General features: G+C 50.5%; 4 protein-coding genes across 4 annotated transcripts; all 4 read right to left on the bottom strand.

Moving 5' to 3' along the window:
* Positions 1-982: 982 nt before the first annotated feature.
* On the bottom strand, positions 983-5,105 carry HO133_005276 (uncharacterized protein; the record flags this gene model as incomplete). The annotated part of the gene is made up of 3 exons (XM_037296187.1): positions 983-1,311; positions 1,366-1,578; positions 1,640-5,105. The coding sequence occupies 3 exons, from the start codon at positions 5,103-5,105 to the stop codon at positions 983-985; spliced, it is 4,008 nt and encodes a 1,335-aa protein (XP_037148169.1).
* A 1,484-nt stretch (positions 5,106-6,589) lies between these two features.
* HO133_005275 (uncharacterized protein) lies at positions 6,590-9,099 on the bottom strand (the record flags this gene model as incomplete). The annotated part of the gene is made up of 2 exons (XM_037296186.1): positions 6,590-7,074; positions 7,125-9,099. 2 exons carry the CDS (start codon positions 9,097-9,099, stop codon positions 6,590-6,592), a joined length of 2,460 nt encoding a protein of 819 aa, XP_037148168.1.
* Positions 9,100-9,685: 586 nt separating this feature from the next.
* On the bottom strand, positions 9,686-10,636 carry HO133_005274 (uncharacterized protein; the record flags this gene model as incomplete). The annotated part of the gene is made up of 1 exon (XM_037296185.1): positions 9,686-10,636. The coding sequence occupies one exon, from the start codon at positions 10,634-10,636 to the stop codon at positions 9,686-9,688; it is 951 nt and encodes a 316-aa protein (XP_037148167.1).
* A 5,807-nt stretch (positions 10,637-16,443) lies between these two features.
* Positions 16,444-17,695, bottom strand: HO133_005273 (uncharacterized protein; the record flags this gene model as incomplete). Its single annotated transcript, XM_037296184.1, has 2 exons — positions 16,444-16,556; positions 16,747-17,695. 2 exons carry the CDS (start codon positions 17,693-17,695, stop codon positions 16,444-16,446), a joined length of 1,062 nt encoding a protein of 353 aa, XP_037148166.1.
* Positions 17,696-18,187: the final 492 nt, after the last annotated feature.

Below are 18,187 nucleotides of genomic sequence, written 5' to 3'. Positions count from 1 at the left end.
CTACCTTTTCTCCCCGAGAGTATCTATCTGGCAGCAGCAGCTTTGGGCGCATAGAAGAGTCGCGAATGGCGCTTCGGCGCTACTGACAATTCTGAAAAGATAAGGAATAGCTTCTCAAGGGCTGGGGACGCGCGCCATTGGCAGCGTTAGGGGTCCCGCAGGGTGAAACAGATCTCGATGATGGAAGTTTCGGTGGAGAAAGATGAGGAGGTGCAGCTCTAGTGGCTAGATGGGATACAATGATATCGCACACGCTGAGGTCGAAATCTGCTGCATGGATTTCTATCATGGATTGCTGAATGATTCTGAATAACGCCCGAGACTCCTTCGCTGAAATGATACCGCATTACTTGAAGACCGTCTATGATCACCCTGTTCGATCCATGAACATACGCTGCCTCAGCGTGTCTGATCCGTGAAAGAATGCACCATCTCCCTTATCGATCCATCCTTCGCTGCCATGTGTACACCCTCTCAAATGTATTCGATCCACCAACAATGCAAACTGGCCCCTCCGTCTCGCCAGATGTACCAAGTCTCAACCGTATTCGATCCGTCCAAACCGCAGCTTCCTCACCATCGATCCGTCTCTTGCTGCATGCCATGCCATGTGTACACTGCTCCGCCCTTATATCGCGCCGCTGGTGTCGTGTGTTTGACGTACAAACAACTCAACCAACTGGCTGCCCCTAGCTTGTCGTTGCTAACCTCCAGGGTGGTGACCTGGGGGGTGGGGTGATATAAGGGCTCTCGAATCCGTCCTTTGGTGACGAGTGTTTGACGCACAAACATCGTCAATTCAAAGGCACTGCCTCGTAAAACCGGTGGGCGAGGTCTATTGCCGTTGCTGTTGGATGTTGTTTGACGTACAAACCATCCAGGGCCAATAGACTGTCTCGTACTTTCGGTTTTGAACCTCCATTTGGTGGTGGGGGGTGAGGTGGATTTGAGAGGGGTGTGCGAGCGTGTGTTGGTGGCATGATTAGTCGAGGTCGATGTGGAAGGTGTCTTCCTGCTCCTCGGTCTGGGGCCGGCCTTGCCGCTTGGGCGCATTTTGCTGTATGCCTTGCATTGAGGCTGAGGCTTCTGCGGCTTGCTCTTCGTAGTTCTGCTCTGTCATGTCGAGAGCTCGTACCGTGGAAGACGGCTTGGTGTCTGAGGAGTCTTCGTTAGTCAGTACTGAGTTAAGGATTGGTAGAGGTTTGGATGCCATACCGTCTCTGTTGTCCGTGGGAGTATGAGCGTGGAGATCGATGTTCAGATCGTCGTCTCGGTCTTCAGAGTACAAGGCACTCTCCCAGATCGCCTCGTCTGGAGAAACTTGTCAGTGTGTATGCGTGGGGCGGAAAGGGTTGGCTATCTTACCATCGTCCTCGTCATCCGAAACGGTATGGGCCAGGAACCCATCGTCCAGCTCGGAATCTGAAACCTGGCTCTCGAACTCATAGACTTCGTCTTCTTCCAGTGGTGGAAGTCCTGGTAGAGCCCAGTCCTTGTCCGCCATAGCTGCTCCCAACAGCGACAGCCCTTTGAAGACTCGCTTATGGTTTGGCTGTGCTGGGGCTGGGTTGACGACGACTAAGCACAGTGTTAGTCGTTCCGGATAACCGTGTGAATTTGCGGACATGTGGTAGAATACCTGATGCTACGTCCCTAGGCACGCTGAAGGAGAAACCAGTGGGTCCTCCAGCGGTGGACGCGGCTGCTTCTTGTGCTGGAGCGGCCTTGTCATCCTCATGAACCAGTCTCTCCTTTCGCTCCGAGGATGTCAGGTTAGATGTTGGCATCGGACCTGGAATCTTCGTGGCCTTAGGGTCCTGGTTGTGCTCAGCCTGCGATGAATCTCCTGACCAAAGCGCTGGAGGGGTATATATAGGGCTACGTCGCTGGATGGGGGATGATGTTGGGCCTAGCAATTGGGGGCTGACGTGAGGCTGGTTATTGCTCTGTTGTTGCGAGGCAGTAGCTTCCCCGAGACGGTCTGCAGATGGCACGTTAACCTGAGACACCGCCTTAGTCTCATTTTCGTCTCCATCAGCTTCTGGAGACGACGAACCTCGTGGATGAGAGAGACCAAAAGGAGAGCCCGTTGGTCTCAAATCCTTCTTCCTGGTATCAGGTCGCTTGGTCGATTCATCTGGAGAACCATCATCCAGATTGCCCTTGCGTTTCAAGGGGTTGTCCGAGTTTGGGTCGCTAGGCATGGGGCCATATTGCATTCCCGGTTGCAAGGACCGCCCGAATCTATGCGGGGGGGGGAGACCTATTGGGCGAGAAGAAGGCTTTCGCGGTCGATTGAAGACATTGATGTCCTCATCTTCGTCACTCTCTGGTTCAGAATCGGAGCCTTTCATGTCCCAACGAGCCATCTCATCCCCTCGATCTTTGAACAGTTGTGTGAGCAGTTCCTTCGTGTCCGGCGGGGAGCTTCTCTTGATGATGTGGTTCAGCTCCATATATTTTGCGTTGACACCGGCACATTGTTTGGTCAACACTTGACGATTCTTGGCATGCAACTTCTTGATATCTTCCTTCATGACCTCTCCGTCTAGGAGCACTGTCAGATATTGCATCTGGTTGGGCTCCCTGGCTGGATCTTTCAGCAGGGACTTGAGGGTATCGATCCGGTCGTTGGCATTGATGAGCTGGCGTAGCACGACTCGTGTCTCCTCACAATAATGACGCTTGAGGGACTCCAGAATTAGCGCGCGAGCACGGATCAGGTCTTTCTCCGTGGCTTTGGCCTCTACAGCCTTCCACTCGTCCTGGTAACTGGATCTCGTCGCGGCGGCGATAGCATCATTCAATTGCTTGATCCGTCCGTCCTGACTCGCCTTGCCTTTCTTGTATTTCTCGACTTCTGCCTCGGCTGCCTGCGCTCGGTCGTGCTCCTTCTGGACTTTGCCTTCGGCCTCGTTGGCTCGCGTCTCCGCCGCTACTGCTCGGTCGTACTGCTTAGTGGCACCATCATAAGCCGTACTAGCTATTTCCCGGGCTTCTCTCAGCTTGCCATCAGGATTGTTGACCTTATTTTCAGCCTGTATCGCTCGTTGGACGCTTCTGTTGAGCTGCTCCTGAAGGGCGTGCACCCTCCCAACAGCCGCGTTCTCCACTGCGACGTTAAAGTTGGCTTCTGCGGCTTTAAGGTCGGCTTGCCATCCAGCTTCTCGGTGCTTCCATCGCTCTTCTCCCTCGGCAGCCTCTTGCCGGACTGCGTTTGCGATCAAATCCCGAGCCTCCCGCTCGCAATTGGCAACCGCTTTTTCGTGCCCTTGCTGGAACAAAGGCTCGTCTTCCGGGTTGAGCGCCCGCGCTGGTTTCCGCTGCTTGAGAGCATTGAGCTCTGCGAGGAGCTCTTGCTTCTCCGATTCCAGCTTGTTGGCTCGGGCTTCACTCGCCGAGTCGGAGCGCTGGAGACCTTTGTTGGCCGCTGCGAGCGTCTGGACCTCAGCCAACAGCTCGTTCTCTCGAGTCGTGGGCGCATTCTGCTGGTCAGGATCCGGCAGATTGTGGCCAGCGGCCTCCGCGCTCTGGTCGCTGGGTGCATTGTCCGACATCGCCAGTAGATATCCAGATTCAAACGCACCCGAGGCCTCCTTGTTAGCCAACTCTAACTGTAGACGAAGGTTGCTGATCTCCGTCGTTGAGTCTTGGTTGGAAACATTTCCGGCGGCTGTGACCTCTGCACCGCTTTCCTTGCTCTCCTCTGCTTCTTGCAGCTTCTGCTCAAGTTCGGTCACTGTCGTAGCCGTCTCGGCAGCCCGCCTCTCCGCGTCCCACGCCCTCTCCTCCGCATCCAATACCTTTTTATTTATAGCCAGAGCTTGCCTCTCGAAGTTGGCACTGTTGTCGTTGGCTAGCTGAAGATCGCGCGTTGCTGTGTCTAACAGGGTCTCGGAATGCCGTCGTGCTTCAACTCCGTTGTCAGCCATGGTTTGGAGCTCTTGAGTTCTCGCCCTCTCGGCTTGAAGTTCGGTATTCAGACGGCCTTGAGTGTTGATGGCGTCACTCAGTTCTCCGACCACACCGTCAAGTTGATCCCTGACAACGTCATGCTGTCTTTGGGAGATTGCCATCTTAACTGCGCTCTCTGCGGCCAAGGTCCGCTCTTTGAGCGCCGCCTCTCTCGTCCCGGCCGATTCTTTGTTTTTCTCTGCCTCTTCAAGGCACAGGCGGAGTTCTCTCTCCAGCCTTTCACTTCGAGTACTGAGTCTCGTGATCTCGAGAGACAACTTAGAGATCTTCTTGTCCTTCGCCGCAAGCTGCCCACTCTCTTGACGAGCCACTGCCTCTTCGAGCTCTTTCTTCTTGCGTTCTAGCTTCCTCGAGACACGATTGAAGTCAAGTGTCAGGTCGTTGGCCATCACAACGACGTCCGCTCTAGACGAATACAGGCCTTGAGGGTCCAGAGTAGTGCGTAGGTTCCCCATCAAACGGCTACTTCTTTGGTCGAGAGTCACAATAGTATCGCTTTTCCCGCTGACGGCTTTGGCAAGCATGGCAATTTCCGCATCTTTCCCTGCCGATTCCGCTCGGAGATCAGCCAAAGCTTGGTCATTTGTTGGTGGGAGTGGAGTGTTGTCGGGGATTTCTCCCGGTGATAGCCGTGATTCTTGGGTATCAAACCACTCGTCCTCGTCATCTTCTCCTGCTGATGTAGTTTGTGATGGTGTGGATCGATGCGTTCCATCGGTTGGATCCCCGTTGGTAACCTCTTCTTCTGGAGTTGTATCCCCGCCAATGACGTGTCTGGGCGCTCGAAAGAGTCGGTGAATGGACGTGCCAGTCCAAGTGACCAGTCGCTTGATGATCCTAAGTGAGGGTAGCAGGCCGTTGGTAAGCATCCATATGGCGGCCGCGTTTATGAGCTCGTCGCCAAGGACGGCTAGTGCTGTAGTGAAGAGTGAAATGAGAAGGGACAGGAAGCCGGTGGTAGGAGGTGTTGTGACGGGCGAGACCATGATGCTGTGGATGTTGTTGTCCTCGGTGGTGTCGATGATGTAGCCTGTGTTTGCTACTGGGGTGGCTATCTTCTCGACCTTCGGAAGGATTACAGCCATGCATAGCAGGCCGAACATCTCTCTAAGCGGTCCGCGGTGAGCCATGACGGTCGGTAGCGGTGGTGACGTGCCTCGGAAGACGCGTGAGGTTGGGGTGATGTGATGATGAGGATGTAGCTGTTTGAAGGATGCAGGGCCCTGTAGGATGATGCAGGAGGTGTTTGTGATACCGTAAAGGTGTATGGTGATGATGTTGTGGATGAGGAGTGTGGTTGTGGAAATGTGAAAGTTGTTGTGAGTCGGTGTGGTTTTGTGCGAAGTTCATCACAGTGAGTGTTTAGGCGAAAAATCTGAGTCACCAGTGAAGTGAATAGCATCAACACTGGCGAAAAACTTGCCAACCCCGCACGAAAATTTCAAACGCGGATGGTTTCCGAAAGGCCGAAGGGCCGAGCGAGAGTTCTGGCTGGAGCTGCCGCTGCTGTGGGTGGATGGTTGGGGTTGATGCCCGAGAGTTGGCTTGTTTACTGGCTCGAGGAAAGGTGAGTTGGGCTATGTTGGAGGATTTTCTTCCATTGGTATTTGGTCACAAGAAGGGTAGATGAATGGGTCCCGGCTTGGACAAGACAAAGGAGGCTTGATTTGGACGATGGGCTTTGTTGTATGTTCATGGGTCCTTCAATGTCAGAGGTCCAGCAATGTCAGAGGTCCAGCAATAGTCGCTCCAGACCTCATATGCTGTCGAGGCAGATCTACGGTTACACAAATTCAGTTGGACATGCTCGATGAATTAATGCTCCTAGTAGAGTAGATGGGATTACACGTTGTCTAGAATACATGAGATTACAGGTCCCCAGTATTACTATTGCCGTTGAAAGAATGACAACAAAGGCGAAGAAAGAGCCCTTATCCCTAACCACCTGATGCTTTCTGGCAGAATAAAGACCACCGCTCTTTCACCAACAATGCGTAGCCAGGATCACTACTACTTCACCCTGATTCACCTCTTTTATGAAAAATTGCCAAACAATCGAACACCTGAACATCCCCTTTTCCATAAGAGCATCTGCCTGATCTTTGTGAAAACATGCCGCATTCTCTGACCGGCCCTGTGCAACTCACTGCACTACCCTTTCATGTCCCAACGATCTCTGACCCGCCCCGTACAGCTCACTGCACTACCCTTTCGTATCCTGCCAATATCGTCCATCCCTGCCCATTCCATCATCAACATGGAGATCCCATTCCGTTTCTTTTGCAATTCTAATCCAGCTTCCAACGTTCATCCATCATTCAACCCTTCTCAGCAAAATCATCGTCGGTGGTACGATCAAAGAATGTAGTAACCCCAAACCGCGTCCGTTGGCGGTACGCCAACAGACTATCTCTAGCTGTCATTGCTAACCTCCAATTGCGAAACTGGGGGGTGAGGCGATTTGGGGGTGCGGTATCATACGATACCAGCATTTGGTAGACGCGATGGTGACGTCGAAGCGGTAGTGTTAAGGTCCAGAGTTTTTCAGCGCAAAAATTGCTCAACGTGAGGTTGTTGCCCGCCTACCTTCTTCCTCGACGAGCTACATTCTCCGTTATCGGGGTTGCTCGGCTTCCTCAGCTCTCTTAGCTTTGGCGCGCTTACGTTCAAGTACGCGCTTCTGGGTTTTTGTCATGGGAGCGCCTCCTCTGAGAATTGCGTCCAAATTTGCAACCTGCGCTGTCAGTATTGCAGCCCCATCTTCAAAGCGCCGGATGCGATCCGCACGCCACACGACCAACTCTACCTCATGGAACCGTCTTGCGATCGCTGCATCGCTACTTTCCTCGGTGATGCTAGTAGAAGCAGGTGGTGCGATAGGCTCTGCGCAGATATCTTCGGAGGGTTTCGCATAGGGATCTTCGGGAGTTCCGTAGCCATCTTTCAGGTACGCGATCTGCCATTCATGCCATTGGAGCTCATCCTTGGCATTGAGTAGCTCATACTCTTGCTCTTGGACTTCGAGAGCTCTTGCAAGTAATGCGTCTCCAGTGTCCTCAGTGGTGCTAGCAGGAGGCAAATCAGGCTCCGCAAGGTGGTCTGTACAGAAGATTAGCTAGCGCGACGTTCTTGATGCAGAAATGACCCACCATTGTGTGCATCACGTTCTTCTGAAGGGCTCGAAGGACGATCGGTTGGCCCATGATCATCCTGTTCACTGGCATCTTTGATGTCTGTATCCTCTTCTATTTCATCGTCCTTGGGGTCCACATCCGAACTTTGCGAGCCATCGTGATGAATTTCCTCACTGGTGTCTCTGATACCACTCTTGCTCTTTACTTCGGTCTTATCGAAAGAAATATCATCATAACTTTGTGCGACAACGTGATGGTTCTGTTCGCTAGCATCCTTGATGCCGCTTTTTTCGCTTGCTTCGTCCTCGTTGGGGAGCTCCTCATTATCATCTTGTAAGACATTGTAAGGCTCCTCCACACTGGAATCGTTGATACCGCTTTCCCCTTCCCTCTCGTCCGCATTGCGATATTTTCCGTTAGACACGTGTCTCACTTCCTGCTCTGCACTTTTCTCGGCGATCGATTCCAGAAATTTCTGCCAGTGCGGTTCCGAGTTCAGATCGGCATCAGGGCGGCCTCGAAAAGGCGCTGAAGATACAGAAAACTTCATGCTTAGGGCAATGGGCCCGTCAAGTGGTGAAAGTATGAACTTGTCATCCTTAGGAGAGTACTTGTCCCATGGGTACATACCATTGCTATCATCGGGAAGTGCCAGCTCTCCTTTTACATTGTACAGACAGAGCGACCTTACCAGCTCCTCGTTCTCCGCATACGCTCTCTCTCGGTGCTCGTGCAGTAGACGAAGGGACTCAATTAGGTCATTTTGGCCGTCTATGACTGCGAGGTATCGGGTATTGCGCCCTTCGGGCCTTGACTCTTCAACAGCCATGGCGTAGGTAAATGAGTACAAAACACCCTTGAATATGCTAGTGATGTCTTCTCGCAGGCCTTCATTGATACCGACTTTGCCTAATCGACATCGGAGTTCTACTTCAGCGTTCCGCAATGAAGGGCCAAAGCTGGGCTCGATGTTGGCTGTTGCAAACACATCCTGCTCGTAGGTCGCATTCAGCTTGTCTTCGTGAACCCTCCGCAATCTTCTGAATTCCTGATTTGCTATCCGATTTAGATGAGCCTTCTCCTTCGCTAAGGTCTCTTTGATATGTGTGTTGGCCATGTCGAATACTCTCCGCTTCTCGAGATCGGCCTGCACATTGGAAGGTCCCTTGACAACCTCGGGTTGCCGCGCTTCTCCTTCTTCAGACATAATCTTCAATGTGCAGGCATTGCCATACTGGGCAACCAAAAGTCTGTGCATTGCCGACATCATGGTGGCCGGATCTTGATGGCGCTCAAGGATGATCCCCGTAAACATTCCTGCGAGAGCGTTCTGGGTGGCATTGGTCCCTGTCGCAAGTTGAGCGTTTGCTTTTGACGTTACAGCCTTGCCAATGCCTTTGACACTTGTCCAGTTGAACTTCCGGAAATTCAGCCGATGCCGAAAGAAGTTTACCGTAGCCGTGGCAGAGATGACCCAAGGGATCCGGTAAGCGATGCGGCAAGCGATCCCCCAAGCTTGCCATAAAGTGGCTCGTGAGGACGGGACGCTCGTGGAGCACACGATTTTGATGATGTAGCGAAATAGGTTTTGCCACCAGATGAGAAGAAGCTCGAGCTTCGAAGCTCCTGGTGGAGGAATAACGTGGGCTAAAAACGGAGTTGATGCTGGTGCATCAGTCGTGGATGCGGGAAAGAGGACGGCGTGAGGTGTTGGAACAGTGGTTGGAGTTGATTTGAGAAGGATATTGAAGGGCGCTGCGTACGAAATGTGAAGAGGCAGCGTCGGAGTCGGTGCGTCGTGCAGAAGCTGCTGAACGTCGATCGGCCCACCATAATAGTCCAGAGGAGGTAGGGGCGGATGTACACGTCCGCTGTAGTAGTCGTTGGGAAAGCCCACGACACTGACAGCTGTCATACCCAGTCCGAAGACGAATAGAGCTACCACTGCTCTTAGCACCATTGCCATATGGGCAGCTGGGATGGGAGGCATTGCTGCGTGGTTGCCTTTTGACTGTGGTGTAGGTGACAAGGGCGAAAGAGGAGACCGTGCTGATTCTTGTAAGAAGCGCGACCAGGAAGCGTGCTTGATCAGTCGTGGCGTCTGTGAGGACGGCTTAGAGCTTTGCTGGTGCGAAGAGGTAGCAAAAATGATCGATGCAATGCAAGATGGAACGGCTGTTCGTTGTGGACGTGAGTTGGTGTAGTTGACAGAAAGGGTGGTGGGAAGATGATGTAAGAGGTCTTTAAGAAAATGAGGAGGTTGGTGTTTTCCAAAATCATCAACACAGCAAAAAAAACTTCGGTCTTCAAACTTTTGGGCCGAAGAAGTACCGGCCTTATTACGAACATAGTGATGCATCATGGAGACAAAGGTCTCTGAAAGACGAGCAGATTCTGCGACCCTGTCTCGTAGGTTCGCTGCGACGTCAAAGAAACGCTTCTCCCAGAAACGTTCCAACATCCTCCATGTGTTTCCTCACTTGCTTTGAAACAGTTGCGAGCTATTCTCTGTTCCAATAGAACGAAAGTTTCGTCGCACGGCTATGCATCTGTACCGAAACAGGTCTCTCAGTCCATCACCGCTTCTCCAATCTCGCCGCAGCCGCTGGAAACAGAGAAAGCACGTTTCGACCTATTGCATCACGCTGACTTCTCGACAGACCCTCATACTCAAGCACCGCCTTCTTATTCGCTTCCATAGTCGACTCCGTCGAGCACGGTACACCACAGTCTGCGCCATACACCAAGTGATCTGGAGGGACCATATGCAACGCTGGTGCCATACCCGTAGGAGCAGTTGCCGCCGTGTCAAGATACAACCTCGCGAGCTGCTCCTGGATCTCCGCTTGAGTGATTCTGTTCGGGTTGGGTACCCAGGCCTCGGTGCCGAGAAGCTTCAGACGACCGGAGAGCACTGGTAACGCGCCGCCGGAGTGAGCCAGGATGAAGGCGATGTTGGGAAACCTCCGGAAAATGCCGGCGTACAGCATGTCCACGACTGTCCGAGTAGTTTCGAAGGCTACTTCGATCAAGGGACTTGGGCGGCCCATTGAGGCTGGAGCATAGGCGTCTGGGTGGACGAAGACAGCGGCATGCCGGCGGTTGAGCTCGGCCCAGACGGGATCAAGGCTGGAGTCTCCGAGGAAGACTCCGTTATAATTGCAAGTGACGGCGAAGCCATCCGCGTCGAGTTCGTGAGTGGCTCGATCAATTTCAGCCAGGGCAGCTTCAGGGCTGTCCGTTGGAAGAGCCGCAAGCAAGCCAAAACGCTTGGGATGCTTCCTCACGAGAGACGCAGCGTAATCGTTGGACTCTTTCAGAGCGTCAAGCTGCTTGGGCAGGTTGCTAAGCATTTGCATGGCGATGCCCGCCTTGTCCAGGTATGCTAAAGTGCTCTCTGGTGTCCATTCGAAGGGTTCAGGTACCAAAAACTTTTCCTCTCGCATTGCATGCCATCTCTTTTCTCGATCTTCGGACGAGGTGGGAGGAGTGAAATGTCCATGGATGTCAATCCAGTCGTTTGCCATTGTGTCTCTCCTTTTCCCTAACGCTATGGACTTTCCGCTTGCTTTGTGGGTCTATTCCAAGGTCTTTACTGGGAACCATGCGGCGTCATTCGAGAAATTAGACTAGTTCGTATTATGCATACTTTAGGGTTAGGGCTACGAGTAGGGATACCTTAGTGGGCGTGGCAAAATTCCAACTGCAATTCGTACTTACATAGCTACATTATTTGTGCATGCAATAAATCAAGTCCCCTAACTGCTCTATCATGATGCCTCTATTATTCGTGCTTAGAGGTTTTGACTCGACCGTGGCGAAAGGGACATTACGAGTAGTGACCAAGCATCCTACGTCATGAAGAAGAAGGAAACTCAAAGACGAATGCATAAAGAAGGGCAATCCTTTTGTTACTACACAATAGGGCCTGTTTGAGTACCGATTTCTGAGTGACCTGGGTTCTGGGGTCTAGCAAGGCTCATAAGTAGTGATCTCAATGATGTGTCTTGAGAACGGCCTAGAGAGTAGGGGTGCTTGGGGGACAGAGAAATAATAGAGACACGGATCTTGAGATTCGGGCTTCCAATGGTATATTCAGAGAGAGCAAGGATGAAGTGCAAGCATTCTTACCCTACAATCCTCATAACTGACCGGGTCAACAGAGTCCGTTGACAGCTTCTCCGCTACTCGTATTGCATCGATGAGAGGACTCTTCTCCGCGCCTCGGGGCCTTAGAGATTTAAGTACATGTGGAGAATCCCGTCGTTAATCCCGAACATGCTAATCCTAGCTTCCGCTGCCGTGTTTCCAAATGAGGTCATTGCATCCGCTGAGATGCTTCAACACTGCAGGTCACTCCTACGGGTACTTGGGGAGCAGTCCGTTGTGCTTGTTATTCCTCTCAGCAAAAGAGGATGCTAAGTAATGAAGAACAGTCCCAAGTATCTAACCTTCTAAAACTTATAAACATAATCATTCCCGAGTTTGGATGGACATTTGGAATTGAATGGATCTTGAAGCAATACGTGGCTCCGACTCAGTTGCAGATCGCTGATACTTGTGAAGACGTATCCTTGACCATGAATATTCTTGTGCGTCAGGTCATCTTTGTACACATCAAAAATCATGCTATCAATGCCGGGCAGAACTGGGCACCAACCATCAACCCCGCGGCGCAGCACCCACGTCTCATAGGCCACCCTAACCAATCGGTATCAACAGTTAGAAGTCATGAACTCCCCGTCTTCCCCTCCCTCCCCTCTTTTTCCCCTCCATCATCCCACAATGTCTTGCTCTTGGCGCTAGCAGTCAGCGGCAGCAGCATTCGGGGCCTAGTGGTAGGAAAGCCAATGAAAGAGGTCCACGCTTGACGACGAATGCGTTTGTTGACACCGCTGTCCGGGCGGGCGCGTTTCGTTGAGGGAGGGGCGCGTGCTTTTGGTGCATTTTGTGGGGAGGCAGGAAGTGGAGTGGCTGTTGCGAGGGTGAAGAGGGCGATGGAGAGGAGGTAGTGGAGTCGCATGACTTAAGTCATGTGTTTGAGTGTGTATGATATTTTGTAGTGGCGATGATTGTGTCTTTTGGTGCGGTGAGGAAGGGGTCGAGTGGATTTTCTAATGGGAACGTCGAAAGAACATCTTAATAATAATAATCGGGCAGAGAAGTGTATACGAGGAAGAAGACTGCGTAAGTGCTTCATTCGAGGTCCGTTGCTGTTGGTTTGTACTCCAATAATAAAACAAATTCGCATGGTAATCTTGAAATAGAAAATCGCTACATCACTGGAGGTAAACATCTTCACGATCTTTCAAAATGTTTGCTCGTTCACTCGTCCTTCTCTGAAATCATCTACCATAGCATACATACATCCATACAACAAAAACATGCCATCTATGAGTGCGCAGAAGTCATCACAGCCCTTTCTCCTCTTCAACTAACAAGCGCTCTTGCCATTCCCATAATAGACGTGGCAATCCCACCAGGTCGCAAAGTCGTTGAGCCAATCGCGCATCAGCACCGTTCCGTTGGAAGAGGCGAGCGCTGTCGAAGTCGGGGCATGAGCTTCGAGTGCTGTGCGCGAGGTGGGCGCAAGCGGAATGGCGGTTGCGAGGGCGAGGAGGGCGAGTGGAAGGAAGGTGGTCAGGCGCATGGTTGGTGGTGGTTGATTGGTTGGTTGGTGGTTTGGTTGGTTGAGAGGGGGGTGGTTGTACGCTGTGTAGTGGTGATGGATGTTTGTTTTCGAAGAGTGCGGTAGCAGGAGTGCAGGAACGGGGTCTTGACAACGAGAAGGGAAGAATGGACGAGGGGGAAGAAGACTTTATGCGAAGGGAACAATTGCCTGCGGGTTTTTCATGGCAGGATAAGAATTGTGTGTTAATGCATAGAAAATGATTGTTCGACGTTGCTATTTTTCGGGCTAATTACTAATTCATACCCCGAAACTATGAATCCTTACCGAATCATACCCCTAATTACTGAATCATACCCCTAGGGGTATGATTCAGTAATTTGCCATTACTTGGGGTATGATTTGGTAATTTGCCATTCATGACAAAAATCGCAAAGGAGAAAATTCGCGACCTGGGCCATCCGACCATAGAAAAGAGGAAATATCTCCGACCGTATTTAATGGGTGACCTACCAGCTTAAATATCAGACGAAAGCCGAGTGGGTGTTAGCAGCAGCTCTTACGGGGGCCCTATTTAGGTTTAAATAGGGGTTCGGCTGTCAAGCGCAGACACCCCCGGGACCAGGCTTTTTTTGCGCTTGACAGCCAGACCACGGCGGACGACGGCTGACACTACGACAAAACCAAAACCAATTTTTTTCTTCAATTTTTTTTTTCTTCCCGCGACTTTGAAAAAATATTTGAAGAGATTTTCTAAAGAAATATTTTAGAGAAATACTTTAAGGGATTCTTTATAGGGTACTCGAGAAGGATTTAAGAGATTATTTAAGGGTATACTTTCGGAGGTACTCGAGAAGGGTATTTTAGAGAGTACTTAGAGGGTTACTCGAGGGGTTTCTTAAAGATTTACTCGAGAAATCACTGGGGAAAAAAAAAAAAAAAAAAAAGACTTCGCGGGAAGTTCCGCGGAAAGTCCCGTAAATTTTTTTCTTTTTGCGAAGAACTTCATAAAACGTAAGTACCCGGAAGAGTACCCGGAAGAGTACCCGAGAGAGTACCCCGGAGAGTACCTCGAAGAGTACCCGGAAGAATCCTCGGAGAGTACCCCGGAGAGTACCCCGGAGAGTACTCTGGAGAGTACCCCGGAGAATAGCCCCTAAAGAGTGCCTCAAAAATTACCTCTCGAAGAGTTGAGAATATTCTAAAAAGAATATTTTGAAGAGAGTTACTAGAAATCGCGAAGAAAAAAACGAAAAGAGAATTCTTTTTTGGTTTTGTCGTAGTGTCAGCCGTCGTCCGCCGTACAGACACCCCTATTTAGACCTAAATAGGGCCCCCGTAGGGCCGTCGCAGGGTCCCCGTGGGGGCTGCTGCTAACAGTGGGCTAAATTTGGCCCCCCAGCCTGTCTACACTCCCAATAGTCTACACAGCAAGTTTGGTAAATTACCGAATCATACCCCAAGCAATTAATCCTTACCGAATCATACCCCAAATTTTGGTGTAGGGGTATGATTCAGTAATTAGGGGTATGATTCGGTAAGGATTCATAGTTTCGGGGTATGATTCGGTAATTAGCCCCTATTTTTGTCAGGATTGTAACAATGATGTTTGAGAATGAAGAGAAAGTTATAGCCAATCGAATCCCATTAATGAATAAAGACTGCTACGGTTATTGTTTTGTACGTGTTGAGATTTGCTGCAGCACCTGTGTTAAAGCTACCCCGCATGGTGGTAAATACGGGTATAAGTAGCCCACTCAGCACCCTTATAGCTATCTAATCAATTAATCCTTCATATTGTTTTCAACAGGTTATGAGGCTCTCGCGCTGCTACTACGCAGTTGTCAATCATTGATTTAATCTTTAAGTATCAAGTCTAGCTTAGTTGTGATAACTCCGACGACTTTACCACTATTACTACTATTTTTTCACTGTCATCAGTGTTAACACTATTCTCTTACATTTCTACTACGGCTACTATCCAACCAAGAGGTTAGAGCACGTAGAGATTACCGCTATTCTCCTACTTTTCTACTACGGCTACTATCTAATTAAGAGGTCAGAGCACGCAGAGATTACTACTATTCTACTACTACTTTTTTACTACGGTTATTATCTAAGTAAGAGGTTAGAGCACGTAGAGATTACCACTATTCCACTACAGATACTACTACGGCTACTACTTAAGTAAGAGGTCAGAGCACGCAGAGATTATTCAACTACAAACTTCAAGCGCGTGTCTAAGCAGTGGCCAGAGCTTTACCAGTCTTCCAACTATCCAGTGCCCAAGAAGTGGCCAGAGTATTCAGTATCAAAATCATTAGTGAGCCTGCTACAATGGCAATCAATCCAACTACAATTTCGATCTCTTCATTGAGCAAGTCGACTTTCTTTCGATATCAGTCACTAGGTTCTCAGTCGTGCTCGTGTCACGTAAAGGGAGGATCGGGTCTGTGCTCGTGTCACAATTAGTTATTAGAGACCCATGCTGCATCATGGGGGTGTGTTGAGATTTGCTGCAACACCTGTGTTAAAGCTACCCCGCATGGTGGCAAATACGGGTATAAGTAGCCCACTCAGCACCCTCATAGCTACCTAATCAATCAATCCTTCATACCATTTCCAACAGTACGGGGCATGGAGCGCCTAGGCTGAGGCTCTGTTTCAGATAACAGCGTTTCTTTAACCTCTACTTTAGCTGTCAATAGAGGAATCAATAAAGCCCTCGCGACCAACCCACACCATTAGCGTCCGCGGCTTTGTTCGACGTCGCATTCAGTACCACAATGGAAACAAGGGGCGGAAGTGGTTCGGGGCTATTCAATACCGGTTTAGACGTCAATCTTAGACAGAGAAAAATGCAACCGTCGTTGCATGAATGCAGCTCGTTCATCCGATACAATGAGCTAGCGGTTGCGCCTCGAATGTACAATGGGCTAGACTAGCGAAAGAGATGAAATAGGGGTAGGGTATTGATGTGGAGTCGATCTTCAATCTAAGAGGTTTTGGTGGGGGAAGCTGCGATGGCTTCATAGGAGGTATGCTACTTGGAGAGGAGGGCACCTGGTGTGGAAAAGGGAAATGGATCATGGGGAAGTGAGGTTGGGAGTGTGCGAAGCTTGTTGGTGGTATGTAGGATGCGGGTTAGTGACAGGGATGGAGAGAAGAATATTTTTAAATACAGTTGACACGATGAGCTTGATCCCACAGTCGGTCCTGGTTTTTTTGGCCAAATATCGATACCGAGCAACGGTACTTAGAGCCAATGCAGATGGAGAACGGCATAGTGTGTGAGAAGGAATAGGAAACGCAGGAAAAAGGAGAGTATTAGAATTGAAATTATGCTTTTGCTGAAGACATTATTGACCCAGTGAAAGCGGTCGTCCATTATTGGCTATTGGTTATGTTCCGCTGGTGGAAGCCTTCCCTTGAGACACCGCTCAACTCGGTCCGAGAACATCTTGACGCGGCATGACGCTGCTCTTTTGCGGCTCCTAGCTTTCCAATGAGCACCCTACAGTCTGTTCCTCCTGCACCGGTTACACGCTAAGATTCGACACTGCCGGCACTCGAAAATGTACTGCGGAAGGTGATGATAGCACTCTTCACATTGGTGGGGTCCGGATGTATAGCGCCAACCGTCGTGTGCGCAATTGTGGCGTTCTCGCAGGTGGGCAACAGCTCGATCGACTTGTCGCTCTCTAGCTACCCCGACTTGAGGTTGGCCGCGAGCGACGACTTGGTTCGCTCTGGCCAAGAGCCGATCTTCGTGCCACTGGTCGCATGGACAGGTCTTCCAGCGCTCCCCGCAGGTGTAGCTGTTAAGATCAATAAGCTAAAAAGAGACAGGGGAAGGAGGTGAGGTACCAGAACTGAGCTTTGCAAGGACAGCTGGAATTGATGTTAGTGTCTGTTGGACAGCCATCTTCCACAGGAGGACGTACACCATGTGATTACATCCGACGTCAAGCTCAACGAGTCTGTGACAATTATAGCATCGTTGCCAACCATTTTCCCGTGCCGTCTCAAGCACTTGTTGAGTTGCAAGGTCCTCAGGGCAATCACCATCATGAGCGTTGTTCTTGCAGATGGTGCAAGTCTGTGTGCCGCATTCTCTGCACATCGCTTGCTCGCCGCTGATGTTAGCTCCAGCGATGAACGATGAGCACGCTGGCCGGGAACAGTACGTCCTATCCGAAGTCTCGAATTCAATGCTCTTCTCTTCGAAGTTTTTAACCACGGCGGAATTCAAATAGATCTTGACGGACTGCAAGGGAATCTTCTCACGGCAACATCGAGGCGGAAATAGGGTTTCGTCCGTAGCTGACAGCTCGAAAAGGGTCTGTATGCATTCTTGGCAATAGAAATGTCCACACGGCGTTTGGCAGACATCAAAGAGTGGTTTCGTCAAGTCGCACACGGTGCAGTGACGATAAGATGTGGTCGCGGGATTTTGTCTTGATGCCGCCCAAGCGGATGATTCTGCGGCCACTGGACTGTCACTGCGGACCGTGTCCTCCAACACGTCACCTTCATTTTCCCATCCGGACACATAAAGCGCTGTTAGCCTTGCTAAAAAACCATCATCTAAGTCATATGCTGCTGTCGATTGTTCCAAAGCTGCCGACGGAGCGTTGATTCCTGCCAATGATTGAGCCAAAGCCCGATCCCTGGCTGCGGTGTGCTCCTCTGCGAATGACTCGTTCAGTAACGCAGCGTCACTGATAACGGCTCTTGTTAGGCTTCTGCCCATGCATCGGTCAGCTAAGATTGTGTTCCTTGTTTGTAGCTCTTGTTGATAGGTCGCAACGGCGAGGTCGGCGTCTGAGACGTCGCCATCTCTACCCTTGCCTTTATTAACACTGAGGAGCTCCTCAAGATCTCCGCTCTGTAATTGCAGAATTAAAGTAGCCGTTGCGTCATCAAGTTCGAGTGAATGAGGCGCCTCGATCTCCATGAGGATATGTTGCTGTTGGAAATGGTATGAAGGATTGATTGATTATGGAAGAATATGGGGGCTACTTATACCAGGAGAAGCCTGTGGCAAAATCACACTAGTCCTTGACACACCATGATATGGCCATATGATCATTGCCACCATGAGGGGTAGCTACAACACTATATGGTGCTGCAGCAAATTCCAATAGTTGCGTTTGTAGGTGTGGAGGTTTGGCAAACACAAAGCAAGGTCGGTGATTCTTATACTTAAGATCTTACCACTAGCGTGGTAGTGATACAATCCCTTGCGTTCCCTAAGGAATGGAGTGTACAGTAAATCCCCTTGAAGTGTCTGAACAAGTGTAGAGACAAGATCAATCTTGCGAGCCACCAGGTCGCGTCGCGATTTCAGTCGACATGATTATAATTTTGACCGGCTTACCCACAAGGGGTGGCCGAAGGCGCTGTGTAGAACATTTTCGGGATTGGGAGGCAGAACAACTTGTGACGT

This window comes from Letharia lupina (genome assembly GCF_014066315.1).
Source record: "Letharia lupina isolate WasteWater1 chromosome Unknown contig_21, whole genome shotgun sequence".
Taxonomy (NCBI): Eukaryota; Fungi; Ascomycota; class Lecanoromycetes; order Lecanorales; family Parmeliaceae; genus Letharia; species Letharia lupina.
The sequence above is the reverse complement of the archived record's forward strand: the minus strand, read 5'-3'. Positions and strand labels throughout refer to the sequence as shown.